Source organism: Poromitra crassiceps, assembly GCF_964638095.1.
Source record: "Poromitra crassiceps genome assembly, chromosome: 20".
NCBI classification, from domain to species: domain Eukaryota; kingdom Metazoa; phylum Chordata; class Actinopteri; order Beryciformes; family Melamphaidae; genus Poromitra; species Poromitra crassiceps.
The window spans coordinates 15,022,487-15,037,399 of NC_139637.1; the positions used below are offsets into that span (position 1 = coordinate 15,022,487).

A 14,913-nucleotide genomic window follows, 5' to 3' on the forward strand; every position below is an offset into this window, starting at 1 on the left:
CTCTCTCCGTCTCTCTCTCCCTCTCTCTCTCCATCTCCCTCTCTCTCTCTCTCTCTCTCCATCTCTCTCTCCCTCTCTCCATCTCCCTCTCTCTCCGTCTCTCTCTCCCTCTCCCTCCCTCTCTCCATCTCCCTCTCTCTCCGTCTCTCCCTCTCCGTCTCTCTCTCCATCTCTCTCTGTCTCTTTCTCTCCCTCTCTCTCTCCCTCTGTCTCCCCATCTCTCTCTGTCTCTCTCTCTCCATCTCTCTCTCCCTCTCTCCATCTCCCTCTCTCTCCGTCTCTCTCCCTCTCCCTCTCTCTCTCCCTCTCAATTCAATTCAATTTCAATTAGCTTTATTGGCATGAAAAGACAATGCGTATATTGCCAAAGCAAACATACATATTAACAATAACACAACAATAAGGAAATTATAATAAATGTACAGCATGTATAATCAAAAATACATGTAAGCTGGTGGTGTTTCACTGGATGTCCCTGAGGTTGTGGCAGGAGGCCAGATATTTAGCTGCCAGTGTGCAGCAGTTTGTTTTTTCTCCTAACAGGTATTTGAGTTTGTCCCTTTCTGATTGTCTTTCAAATTCTTGATATTTGTGAAGAATTTTGGGCAAGAATAGTGCTCTAATTTCTGCACATTTGTCACAGTGTAATAAAAAGTGTGTTTCTGTCTCTAGTCAGGCTTTATTGGCGTGACCATATTGGTGTACAGTATAGCCAAAGCACATTGTACAGGGTAGTGCCAACAATAACACATGCTGTAACATTATCTCATCATTATTATAACCTCTCTCTCTCTAGATTGTGAGTGTGACTCATTCTCTCTCGCAGTTTATGATCCGTTCCTTGTGTCCTGTCATAGGCCCCGCCCCCGGTATCTCCTGTCCTGTCATAGGCCCCGCCCCCGGTACCTCCTGTCCTGTCATAGGCCCCGCCCCCGGTACCTCCTGTCCTGTCATAGGCCCCACCCCCAGTACCTCCTGTCCTGTCATAGGCCCTGGTACCTCCTGTCCTGTCATAGGCCCTGGTACCTCCTGTCCTGTCATAGGCCCTGGTACCTCCTGTTCTGTCATAGGCCCCGCCCCCGGTACCTCCTGTCCTGTCATAGGCCGCACCCCCAGTACCTCCTGTCCTGTCATAGGCCCCACCCCCGGTACCTCCTGTCCTGTCATAGGTCCTGGTACCTCCTGTCCTGTCATAGGTCCTGGTACCTCCTGTCCTGTCATAGGCCCTGGTACCTCCTGTCCTGTCCTAGGCCCTGGTACCTCCTGTCCTGTCATAGGCCCTGGTACCTCCTGTCCTGTCCTAGGCCCTGGTACCTCCTGTCCTGTCATATGCCCTGGTACCTCCTGTCCTTTCATAGGCCCTGGTACCTCCTGTCCTTTCATCGGCCCTGATACCTCCTGTCCTTTCATAGGCCCTGGTACCTCCTGTCCTTTCATAGGCCCTGGTACCTCCTGTCCTTTCATAGGCCCTGGTACCTCCTGTCCTGTCATATGCCCTGGTACCTCCTGTCCTTTCATCGGCCCTGATACCTCCTGTCCTGTCATAGGCCCTGGTACCTCCTGTCCTGTCATATGCCCTGGTACCTCCTGTCCTCCTGTCATAGGCCCTGGTACCCCCTGTTCTGTCATAGGCCCTGGTACCTCCTGTCCTAGGTCCTGGTACCTCCTGTCCTGTCATAGGCCCTGGTACCTCCTGTCCTGTCATAGGCCCTGGTACCCCCTGTTTTGTCATAGGCCCTGGTACCTCCTGTCCTAGGCCCTGGTACCTCCTGTCCTGTCATAGGCCCTGGTACCTCCTGTCCTGTCATAGGCCCTGGTACCTCCTGTCCTGTCATAGGCCCTGGTACCTCCTGTTCTGTCATAGGCCCCGCCCCCGGTACCTCCTGTCCTGTCATAGGCCGCACCCCCAGTACCTCCTGTCCTGTCATAGGCCCCACCCCCGGTACCTCCTGTCCTGTCATAGGTCCTGGTACCTCCTGTCCTGTCATAGGTCCTGGTACCTCCTGTCCTGTCATAGGCCCTGGTACCTCCTGTCCTGTCCTAGGCCCTGGTACCTCCTGTCCTGTCATAGGCCCTGGTACCTCCTGTCCTGTCCTAGGCCCTGGTACCTCCTGTCCTGTCATATGCCCTGGTACCTCCTGTCCTTTCATAGGCCCTGGTACCTCCTGTCCTTTCATCGGCCCTGATACCTCCTGTCCTTTCATAGGCCCTGGTACCTCCTGTCCTTTCATAGGCCCTGGTACCTCCTGTCCTTTCATAGGCCCTGGTACCTCCTGTCCTGTCATATGCCCTGGTACCTCCTGTCCTTTCATCGGCCCTGATACCTCCTGTCCTGTCATAGGCCCTGGTACCTCCTGTCCTGTCATATGCCCTGGTACCTCCTGTCCTCCTGTCATAGGCCCTGGTACCCCCTGTTCTGTCATAGGCCCTGGTACCTCCTGTCCTAGGTCCTGGTACCTCCTGTCCTGTCATAGGCCCTGGTACCTCCTGTCCTGTCATAGGCCCTGGTACCCCCTGTTCTGTCATAGGCCCTGGTACCTCCTGTCCTAGGCCCTGGTACCTCCTGTCCTGTCATAGGCCCTGGTACCTCCTGTCCTGTCATAGGCCCTGGTACCTCCTGTCCTGTCATAGGCCCTGGTACCTCCTGTCCTGTCATAGGCCCTGGTACCTCCTGTCCTGTCATAGGCCCTGGTACCTCCTGTTCTGTCATAGGCCCCGCCCCCGGTACCTCCTGTCCTGTCATAGGCCGCACCCCCAGTACCTCCTGTCCTGTCATAGGCCCCACCCCCGGTACCTCCTGTCCTGTCATAGGTCCTGGTACCTCCTGTCCTGTCATAGGTCCTGGTACCTCCTGTCCTGTCATAGGCCCTGGTACCTCCTGTCCTGTCCTAGGCCCTGGTACCTCCTGTCCTGTCATAGGCCCTGGTACCTCCTGTCCTGTCCTAGGCCCTGGTACCTCCTGTCCTGTCATATGCCCTGGTACCTCCTGTCCTTTCATAGGCCCTGGTACCTCCTGTCCTTTCATCGGCCCTGATACCTCCTGTCCTTTCATAGGCCCTGGTACCTCCTGTCCTTTCATAGGCCCTGGTACCTCCTGTCCTTTCATAGGCCCTGGTACCTCCTGTCCTGTCATATGCCCTGGTACCTCCTGTCCTTTCATCGGCCCTGATACCTCCTGTCCTGTCATAGGCCCTGGTACCTCCTGTCCTGTCATATGCCCTGGTACCTCCTGTCCTCCTGTCATAGGCCCTGGTACCCCCTGTTCTGTCATAGGCCCTGGTACCTCCTGTCCTAGGTCCTGGTACCTCCTGTCCTGTCATAGGCCCTGGTACCTCCTGTCCTGTCATAGGCCCTGGTACCCCCTGTTCTGTCATAGGCCCTGGTACCTCCTGTCCTAGGCCCTGGTACCTCCTGTCCTGTCATAGGCCCTGGTACCTCCTGTCCTGTCATAGGCCCTGGTACCTCCTGTCCTGTCATAGGCCCTGGTACCTCCTGTCCTGTCATAGGCCCTGGTACCTCCTGTCCTGTCATAGGTCCTGGTACCTCCTGTCCTGTCATAGGCCCTGGTACCCCCTGTCCTGTCATAGGCCCTGGTACCTCCTGTCCTGTCATAGGCCCTGGTACCTCCTGTCCTGTCATAGGCCCTGGTACCTCCTGTCCTGTCATAGGCCCTGGTACCTCCTGTCCTGTCATAGGCCCTGGTACCCCCTGTCCTGTCATAGGCCCTGGTACCTCCTGTCCTGTCATAGGCCCTGGTACCTCCTGTCCTGTCATAGGTCCTGGTACATCCTGTCCTGTCATAGGTCCTGGTACCTCCTGTCCTGTCATAGGCCCTGGTACCTCCTGTCCTGTCATATGCCCTGGTACCTCCTGTCCTGTCATAGGCCCTGGTACCTCCTGTCCTGTCATAGGCCCTGGTAACTCCTGTCCTCCTGTCATACGTTACATAGCAGCACGTCGCCACGGCAACAAGCCTTTTTAGCTGATAGCACTGTAGCATCCTTTCTTCATCTCCCTCCTCTCATCCTTTTCGGGCCCCTGTGGTTCGGTACACTCTGCCAAGCCAATCTCATATAATCCACTACCATCAGACACACACAGGAGGGTCAGATACACTCTGCCAAGCCAATCTCATACAATCCACTACCATCAGACACACACAGGAGGGTAAGATACTCTAGAGGGGAGGATGGATAAAATACCGATGAGCAACGGAGAGGGGGGGAGGATAGAGGACCCATGAGAGGATGGGAGTAGTAGTGTTGAAGAGAGAGAGAGAGAGAGAGAGAGAGAGAGAGAGAGAGAGAGAGAGAGAGAGAGAGAGAGAGAGAGAGAACACTCATCATAAAGCAGACGGCGGTATGTCTTGATTGATCAGAGCCCAGCTGGCTGCAAACCAAATGCCAGGGACATCTGGCAGAGGACAAAAGCACACACACACACACACACACACACACACACACACACACACACACACATCACACACGTCAGATCAATTAAAACAGCAGCCAACTACTGTAGATGTACAAAGAAGACACTCAATTTCAATATAGAGGGCTTTCAGGTGACACACCACCGCACACTTTGGCAGCCATATTGCACATTCTTCGACGTGAAAGATAAGGCCTGTGAATTAATTTGTAATGAATCTTTTGATCATTCGAGTTCGTCAAGGACAAAAGACATATTAGACACAGATGGAATTCCAATAGATACAGACGTTCTCTCTCTGCAGGGTATCCAGTGGAAGATGATGCTTTCACAATAAAGTTACCCAGGAGCGTTGTTGTTAAACCATAATAGCTTATGAAGAGGATGTATGCAGGGGACACCTAGAGGGACACCATCATTTTTAGACCCCCTCCCCCCAGTTCAAATGAAATTTAAAAATTAGCATTCACCACCAAAATCGTGACTCATATTGCAATCACAATACCAGTCAATATAACCCCCACCCTGTGCGTAATTGCATATTGTGCAGCACAACTACAGCCACACACCACAAGATAGCGTCAAATCCGGTTGCTGGGAGATTTGCGCGGGGCTGTAGTTCAGGAGGTAGAGCGGGTCGTACACCAATCGCTTTGGATCAAAGAGGTCGGTGGTTCGATCCCCGCCTCCTCCGAGTCTGGATGTCGACGTGTCCTTGGGCAAGATACTGAACCCCTAATTGCTCCTGATGGTGTGCCAGCACCAGGGTGGGAATTTCCTCATTTTAGGAGCAATTTTCAGGGCACAAGGCCACATGCCAGGGCACAAAGGCCATTGCTCTATTGACATCGTGAAGAGCGATTTATTTTCTGAAATGTGTCTTAAAATGAGCCAATGACACATCCTTTGCATAGAGCAGCTACATTAAAACTGAGACCACTGATGCTTTTAATGTAACTGCCAGTAGCAGGCTGCTAGCAGGGCACTGCCAAGGTGACCTTAGGGATCTCAGGGCATCATGGCCAGAGAGGGAGGGGCAACGGAGGCCATGGCCTGATGGCCTCCGTGTAATTCCCACCCTGGCCAGCACCCTGCGTGGTAGCTTGCCGCCATCGGTGTATGAATGTCTGTGTGAATGGTGAATGTACCTACTGTACCTACCCCCTTGTTGGGGGTTGTTGTTTGTAGATTGGTTTGGTTGCCGAGTGATTCAGAGATCAAACATTTGTACTATTACTATTGTATTTTTCTTTTTCTTTCTTTTCCCCCATGATTTTACTGTTGAAAAATGAAATAATTGTATGATGAATGCAAATGCGCAACTGTAAGGTTGAAAATGTTTGCAAAATGAATGTCATGATAGTTTTTTTGTGTGTAATGTTTTTCTGTGTTGGACCCCAGGAAGAATAGCTTTTGCCATTGCAAAAACTAATGGGGATCCTAATAAATAAAGAAATAAATAAACAAATAAAGCACTGTGGATGAAAGCGCTATATATAAATGCAGGCCATTTACCATTTGTCACTACACAACCACAAAGCCTCTACGCCAGCCAGCCCAGTCCCAACACGTACCTGTATGCTGTCCAGCACCATGCCTGCCATCACCATGCCCATCCCAGCCAGCAGGTAGGGGAGAACCACCTGGAGACAGATGGCTACGGACGACTCCTCCCCCGCCTTCACCACTGACACCTTGGGCCTCTCCTCCGCCGGCTTCTTAGCAGCAGGCTGGAGGAGCGGGGCTGACAGGGGGTCATCCTGCCCCTCTAAGGTGCCTCCCAGGTGGCTGCTGGGAGGACCCGGCTTCTTGGAGCGGGACTTTTTGTTCTTCTTCCTCTGGCGGGGCTGTTGCGCTTGCTGGTCCTCGCCCGGCATAATGGCGGTGGGTTAATCTAGTGGGAGATACATGCCAAATATGTCATCATATCAATGCTGTTTGCAAAATGATGTAGGCTAGTCTCACTCACTCACACACCAAAACTAAAACACAACATTTGATTTGTCAATCAAAGACATCCATATACGGCAGGCTATCATTATATCACCTACCGTAACCTACATGAACTGTTCCTGATGGGAAATATGTTCAATTTATTATCAATGTCATTCTTCATAAGGAAAAATCACTATAACGTTCCTATAGAGACTGCCATTTGTGTATGTAGTGTTACTACTTTCTGTTAGCCTATCATTTCACTCCTATGATATTACTAAAGGATTCCCTGTGGTATAGTTTTAGACAAATTGCAGCTGCATAACACAATATTTGTATTCTTTTATCATGGGATTGCTATAGCCTAGGTTAACAGTTCATTTTCCTAATGGGTATTCTCTTCCAGTATTCTACTCTATTGTATCACAAGTACGTATTATTCGATATAAATACACTGCTGATTTCTATCAGTAACGCGGCTAGCCCGCTAATAACAAACAGAGCTAAGTATGAGGAACGTGTTGACGGATCGTTTAGTAAACAGTAGTAGGCTGAACGGAAACAAAACAAACAATACCCCGGTAATGTCACGAGATGTCGAGCTTCCTCAGCAGATCCACTCATCGCGCATCAGAAGCGTTACAAGCGTAAACACATGACACTTTCGTCTTTGGGTTAGCTACTACATTGTTGCCACCATCATCCTATGGAGGGTGGATCGTGCCTAAATCAAATACAATACACACAACTAAATACAATACACACATTGAAATACAATACACATATTGGAAATACAATACATATATTGAAAATACAATACACATCTGAAGAATACAATACATGTGTAACAATAAATACAATACCAAAATGCTTAAATACAATACACATATTGAAAATACAATACACATCTTGAAAATCCAACAACTGTATTGTATTTTCGAGATGTGTATTGCCTTTTCAATATGTGTATTGTATTTCAATGTGTGTATTGTATTGAATTTTGGCATGGGTGATTCGTGCCATAATCAAATACAATACACACATTGAAATACAATACACATATCGAAATACAATACACATATCGAAAATACAATACAGTTGTTGGATTTTCGAGATGTGTATTGTATTTTCAATATGTGTATTGTATTTAAGCATTTCGGTATTGTATTTATTGTTACACATGTATTGTATTCTTCAGATGTGTATTGTATTTTCAATATATGTATTGTATTTTCAATATGTGTATTGTATTTTCAATATATGTATTGTATTTCCAATATGTGTATTGTATTTTCAATATATGTATTGTATTTCCAATATGTGTATTGCATTTCCAATACGTGTATTGCATTTTCAATGTCAGTCAGGAACAGGGCCGGCGCCAGGATGAAATGACTGAGGGGGCTGATTTTTTTTTTTTCAATTTAATTTTTTTTTTTTTAATATATGATATTTTTATATCGTAAAACATAGGTTATATACCCGCTATGCCTATTTCTGGACTTTTTAACCATAATAACCTCTGAAAAGCGCAATAACAACACAAGAAAGACTACTATTCAAAATCAAATAAAACATTTATTTCACAGCAGCAGATTAAGTGAGGGGGCCGAAAATTGAACTGAGGGGGCTAAGCCCCCTTAGGCCCCCTCGTGGCGCCGGGCCTGGTCAGGAATGTTTCCAGTTTTTTTTTAGTTGTGACGTAATCACTCCGTTCCCGCTCCACTCAGCTGGCTCGAGTGCACCACCCAGACACTTCTTTCTGCGACCATGTATCGAGAGACATTTTCTAAAGAGTATAAATTAAGCTTAAGTTGGCTACCTTGGCTACCTTGCTGGCAAAATGTCGACGAAGACGTGGGCCGATCTGCTGCGGGAGGCAGCTAATGCCATGGATCTAATTCCTCCCCCCAGTACCCCTCCTCCAGCAGCTCATCCTGTGCCCCCAATGTCTGTAACGTTACCCTCACATGGATCAACTTCCATGGAATCAAGAGTTCGTGGTGCTGTGCAAGGTAACGTTAACGTCAAAACCACTGGAAAATATCTAGTTAGCTAGCTCAGATCGCTAGCTAGCATCGCGCTGCTCGCTGCTGCCAAGACGCCAGCATGCATTGAGAATGAATGGCAGCCGGCCGGCTGCTCTCGCTGTTCGTGACGGTCCCTTTGTGAATCCACAGTAAACGCTAGCTGTTGGAATGAAAGGATAGTGCTAGCTAGCTAACAACATTAGCTAGCTAGGCTATGAGAAACCCAAAATACAGATTTGAGCTTGGTTACCGACTGTGCACTTTATTAATGTCCTCTACTGCTGCTGAATAAAAAACAAGTAATTCTTGCCGAAATGACACAACAGATATTGTATTTTAATCATCATAATGTTTATTTGATTCAATATTGATGTAGGTGAGGTGTCCAGGCTGTTTCAGCCTTACAGCCACCGTCGATCAACGCCATTCAGGAGCCCTGCTGTCCCAGCAAAGAAAACCAAACTGCTGCCCTACACACACTTCTGCTGCCTGGGCGGTAGGAAGGACAACAGTGTCCCTTCAATCTACGAGAAGGAGGAGTTATTGGTAGCTGGTCTGGGCCACAAAAGGATAACGTTCCCAGGTAATTGATAGTCATTCATGAAACTGAATGACACTATTTGAAGGGGTGTACATAAGACTAACATGACACTGTCATGAACCTGTCATATAACCGTAACATGAATGAATCGAGATACACCATCAGATCTTTCTCCTCCCCTCTCCTCACCTCCTCCCCTGTCATATAGATACCTCTCAAAACCAATAACCCTATTCTTTCTGTTTAACCTGATATTCAGGTGGATGAGAACTACGGCATCGACTGGATTGGATCCAGTGACCCGGGACATGCTTCTGTTATTCAAGTGCATGAGATTCAACTGTCACGCCAACTTACTCAGGCAGAGCTAGACCAGCTTCCTCATCCTGACAACACAGAGAATGATTATGGGGTGCGCTTGTATTTGCGCACAGTGGATGTCTTGACTAGATTGTTATAACATTGCTGAATCGATTCATAACAGTTAAGAGACAAAATTAACCCCCCCCCCAACAATCCATTTTGAAAAACAAGTTATAATAAATAAATAAAACTCTTAAATAAATATCAGGTTAAACAGAAAGAATAGGGTTATTGGTTTTGAGAGGTATCTATATGACAGGGGAGGAGGTGAGGAGAGGGGAGGAGAAAGATCTGATGGTGTATCTCGATTCATTCATGTTACGGTTATATGACAGGTTCATGACAGTGTCATGTTAGTCTTATGTACACCCCTTCAAATAGTGTCATTCAGTTTCATGAATGACTATCAATTACCTGGGAACGTTATCCTTTTGTGGCCCAGACCAGCTACCAATAACTCCTCCTTCTCGTAGATCGAAGGGACACTGTTGTCCTTCCTACCGCCCAGGCAGCAGAAGTGTGTGTAGGGCAGCAGTTTGGTTTTCTTTGCTGGGACAGCAGGGCTCCTGAATGGCGTTGATCGACGGTGGCTGTAAGGCTGAAACAGCCTGGACACCTCACCTACATCAATATTGAATCAAATAAACATTATGATGATTAAAATACAATCTATGTTGTGTCATTTCGGCAAGAATTACTTGTTTTTTATTCAGCAGCAGTAGAGGACATTAATAAAGTGCACAGTCGGTAACCAAGCTCAAATCTGTATTTTGGGTTTCTCATAGCCTAGCTAGCTAATGTTGTTAGCTAGCTAGCACTATCCTTTCATTCCAACAGCTAGCGTTTACTGTGGATTCACAAAGGGACCGTCACGAACAGCGAGAGCAGCCGGCCGGCTGCCATTCATTCTCAATGCATGCTGGCGTCTTGGCAGCAGCGAGCAGCGCGATGCTAGCTAGCGATCTGAGCTAGCTAACTAGATATTTTCCAGTGGTTTTGACGTTAACGTTACCTTGCACAGCACCACGAACTCTTGATTCCATGGAAGTTGATCCATGTGAGGGTAACGTTACAGACATTGGGGGCACAGGATGAGCTGCTGGAGGAGGGGTACTGGGGGGAGGAATTAGATTCATGGCATTAGCTGCCTCCCGCAGCAGATCGGCCCACGTCTTCGTCGACATTTTGCCAGCAAGGTAGCCAAGGTAGCCAACTTAAGCTTAATTTATACTCTTTAGAAAATGTCTCTCGATACATGGTCGCAGAAAGAAGTGTCTGGGTGGTGCACTCGAGCCAGCTGAGTGGAGCGGGAACGGAGTGATTACGTCACAACTAAAAAAAACGGGAAACATTCCTGACCAGGCCCGGCGCCACGAGGGGGCCTAAGGGGGCTTAGCCCCCTCAGTTCAATTTTCGGCCCCCTCACTTAATCTGCTGCTCTGAAATAAATGTTTTATTTGATTTTGAATAGTAGTCTTTCTTGTGTTGTTATTGCGCTTTTCAGAGGTTATTATGGTTAAAAAGTCCAGAAATAGGCATAGCGGGTATATAACCTATGTTTTACGATATAAAAATATCATATATAAAATAAAATAAAATAAAATCGAAAAAAAAAAAAATCAGCCCCCTCAGTCATTTCATCCTGGCGCCGGCCCTGTTCCTGACTGACATTGAAAATGCAATACACATATTGGAAATGCAATACACATATTGGAAATACAATACATATATTGAAAATACAATACACATATTGGAAATACAATACATATATTGAAAATACAATACACATATTGAAAATACAATACATATATTGAAAATACAATACACATCTGAAGAATACAATACATGTGTAACAATAAATACAATACTGAAATGCTTAAATACAATACACATATTGAAAATACAATACACATCTCGAAAATCCAACAACTGTATTGTATTTTCGATATGTGTATTGTATTTCGATATGTGTATTGTATTTCAATGTGTGTATTGTATTTGATTATGGCACGAATCACCCATGCCAAAATTCAATACAATACACACATTGAAATACAATACACATATTGAAAAGGCAATACACATATTGAAAATACAATACACATCTCGAAAATACAATACAGTTGTTGGATTTTCAAGATGTGTATTGTATTTTCAATATGTGTATTGTATTTAAGCATTTTGGTATTGTATTTATTGTTACACATGTATTGTATTCTTCAGATGTGTATTGTATTTTCAATATATGTATTGTATTTCCAATATGTGTATTGTATTTCAATGTGTGTATTGTATTTAGTTGTGTGTATTGTATTTGATTTAGGCACGATCCACCCTCCATATCATCCTGCCACGCAGCAGAATAGACTGCTACAGGAGGCTGCCATGTGTGTGTGTGTGCACCGCCCGTCATAACACTTCCCGGTAACCATTGGTTACACAACCGAGTGCATTCTGATTGGCTACAAAGCTGGAGTAGAACGGAAGCGCGAGCAACGTGTGGCCCCGCCCCCCCTCTGGAGGAAGCAAGCGACAGACCATGCGACACTCAACTCCGTGTGGAGCGCTGTGGAGTGGCTGGATTCGAAGGTCTGTATGGTCTGGACTGGAGTGTGGATTCTGGTCTGGACCTACTCCAGTCCAGGCAAGGGAAAATATGCTTTTAGACACTTTTCCCACTCAACAGTGTCAGAACAGAGGATTCGAATCATAAATGGCTCATATGACAGGAGGTCCAAAACTTTTCCAATGTCAAAGACCCCAAAATAGATCCTCATGACAAGACCATGACCCCATTTGGTCAGATTATGTCTAAACTAGTGTGGGATTATCACAGTGGGGGGAGTTGAACGTAGGCTATAAATTTAAAACAGTAGGCTAGTACACATTCTGTCATTGTGCCACTTTTAAAAGGTGAATTCAACTACTTCTCATTTTGCCCAGAAGGTCCCTGCCTGGACCCCACTTTAAGAAGCATTTGGGGGGAAGCAAGTGTGAAATCAACAGTGTGGCTGAAACATCTACATGTAGCAAGCTACAGCTAACTCAACAGCTGACTTAGCCTATACTGTAACAAGAGCAGGCTATTATAGGCCTATTGTAGGCTACGCTCCTCCAAAGTGTATCTGCTTTTGTGATAAATCTATCATCGGTTGGTACGGTAGTGACCTTCACACCATTGAATAGTATACATTTATATATAGATGGGTGTCATTTATTGTTGTAAAAGCCAGTTTTAACTTTACACAGTAACACTGTTTTGTCTTTATTTGACAGTTAGCCTATATATTGCATTGCTATGACTGCTGTTGTGCTGAATAACTACTACTGTAAAGGTCAGAAGCAGACATTGCTGAAAGTGAAGAGTCGTGCTCACGAAGCTACCCTGAGTAAGTTAGGGTTCAAAAACACATTACCGCCACATCGCTTCAGACAGAGATACATGATTACATCTGAGGCTCGGATCATATTCAATGTGCTTACCTTCTCTCTCCAGGGCTTGGAAAGTCGAGTGTGTGTTGTTGTTGAGCGCCTGCTCCCAAGAATAACTCATCTGTGAAGACGACACAGTTTGTATGCGTGTGTGTGTGCGTGTGTGTGTGTGTGTGCATGTTCGTGTGTGTGTGTGCGTGCGTGCGTGCGGGCGTGTGTGTGTGTGTGATTGATATGCGCGTGTGCTGCACTTGAACTTGTGTGCATAGGCTGTGTGTATGTTGTGCTCTCGTGAAGTTCTATGCATGTTTGCCCAGGGCGTGTGTGCGTGTGTGTGTGTGTGTGTGCGTGTGTGTGTGTGTGTGTGTGCGTGTGTGTGTGTGTGTGTGTGTGTGTGTGTGTGTGTGCAACAAGGGGCACCGTCTTGAATTTCATGCCTCTGGCAGATAAGGATATCCCCCTCCTGTCTCGCCCCGTCTCTCTCTGGGACTGCTGAGAGCAGCAGCTCCTACCCGTTATTCCACCCATGGGAGGAAGAAAATTCCCAATCCTATTCCCAACACGCTCATCTGGGACATTCCTGCTCATGTCCTATTTATATGTGGGGGCACTTTTCCTATGAACCAAGCAAGGTGTGTTTTACACTACATATTAATACATTGTTTATCTTTTGTTCTGGAAGCCACATTCATTCATCCAAACTACAGTATTTTCAACTGAGCCCACCAGAAGTATGTATCCAGTCAATTTGATAAGATTGATGATTCATTTTCTCATCATAATTGATGAGAAAATGATTCATCCCATTGGTGGATCCCCCCCCCCCCTTCTTTTCTTTAATATTTTTTCCCGATTTTTTATCCCCCATTAGTGCTAATTTAATTTATTTATCCTGGTTGCTGCTCCACCCTCTGCCGATCTGGGGAGAGCCGAAACTGGCTCCATGCTTCCTCCGAGACATGGGCAGTTAGCCAGCCGCTTCTTTTCACCTGACAGGGGAAGCTTCACCGGTAGGACATAGCACGTGGGAGGTTCACGCTATTCCAACCAGTTCCCCTCCCTCCGAACAGACGCCCCGAACGACCAGAGGAGGCAACACATTAGCAACCAGGATATTGCATGTTTTGGTGTGGGGTTCCTATATGAAGGAAACCCCCAGGGGGCACGGGGAGAACATGCAAACTCCACACAGAAAGGCCCTTTTGACGACCCCACCAGGGCGGTGGGCACTCGAGGACATGCGGACGGGCACGCATTCCTTCAGCGCTCACAGCGTCCCAGGTGAGAATCGAACCCAGGACCTTCTAGCTGTGAGGCGACAGCTCTACCACTGAGCCACCGTGCCCCCTGGATTTTTTTGTTCTAACTAGGGAAGGAAGGAATAAGCCTATCAGATTTGAACACTCAGCACTAGACTAAATGTGTATGTTGTGATATGTTGGATGTGTGGCCTGATGGTTATGTCTCTCTGGGCTTGTCTTTTGTCAATATGTCCTCTAAAACAGAGGGTTTCAAAGTGGGAGGCGGGCCTCCCCAGGGCAGCTCCAAGCGGTTTCAGGGGAGGCTCAGACGTGAATGGAAGGGACAAAATATTACATTAGTTCTTCATGTGTGAGATTGGGGTTAAAACGATAGTTCAGACTGAGATACAGTTTGGGGGAATTTGACCGTTTTCCGCCACCTTCACAGAGTCAGAAACACATAAATGCCTTGACCTTTTTATGTATTTCATGTCGTCTTCTGAAGTGTGTCAAACAGCGATATCAGGCTATCTTGGCTCAATTGTTGAGTGTCTATGGGATCAAATAACATCATCATGATCCCATAGGCATCCAGGAACTGAGCGAGGGGGGCTCCTTATTGCACTGTCTGGGGGGGGGGAGGCCCACAGTCTCAGACTTTGAAAGCCCCTGCTCTAAACTATGTGAATTTTGAACACGTGCTGAGGCATGTTGGTCTTTTGACAGGAACCCACTATCAGCTTACAGTATGACGCCACACTGTGTGTGTGTTTGGAGAGACGCATCACAGCAAGATAGAGTTTCTACACAGGCATTTCTACCACTGAGCACCTGAGGAGCTATATGCTAATGCTAAAACAGCTTTATAATTAAGCAATATAGCATGAGAGCAAGTGTGTTGTGGCGAATATATCCCAGGGGGATATATTCCACAACACCA

The 14,913-nt window shown here is 46.8% G+C and overlaps 1 protein-coding gene across 1 annotated transcript in view; it reads right to left on the bottom strand.

The window, feature by feature from the left end:
• Nucleotides 1-6,308, bottom strand: part of LOC310794617 (solute carrier family 41 member 1-like) — a gene marked incomplete at both ends in the record, with an annotated part of 40,328 nt that extends 34,020 nt beyond the window's left edge. Inside the window, one exon of the mRNA XM_083656605.1 lies at nucleotides 6,006-6,308. Coding sequence (XP_083512731.1) covers nucleotides 6,006-6,308 — 303 coding nt within the window. The remainder of the gene's footprint in view (nucleotides 1-6,005) is intronic.
• Nucleotides 6,309-14,913: the final 8,605 nt, after the last annotated feature.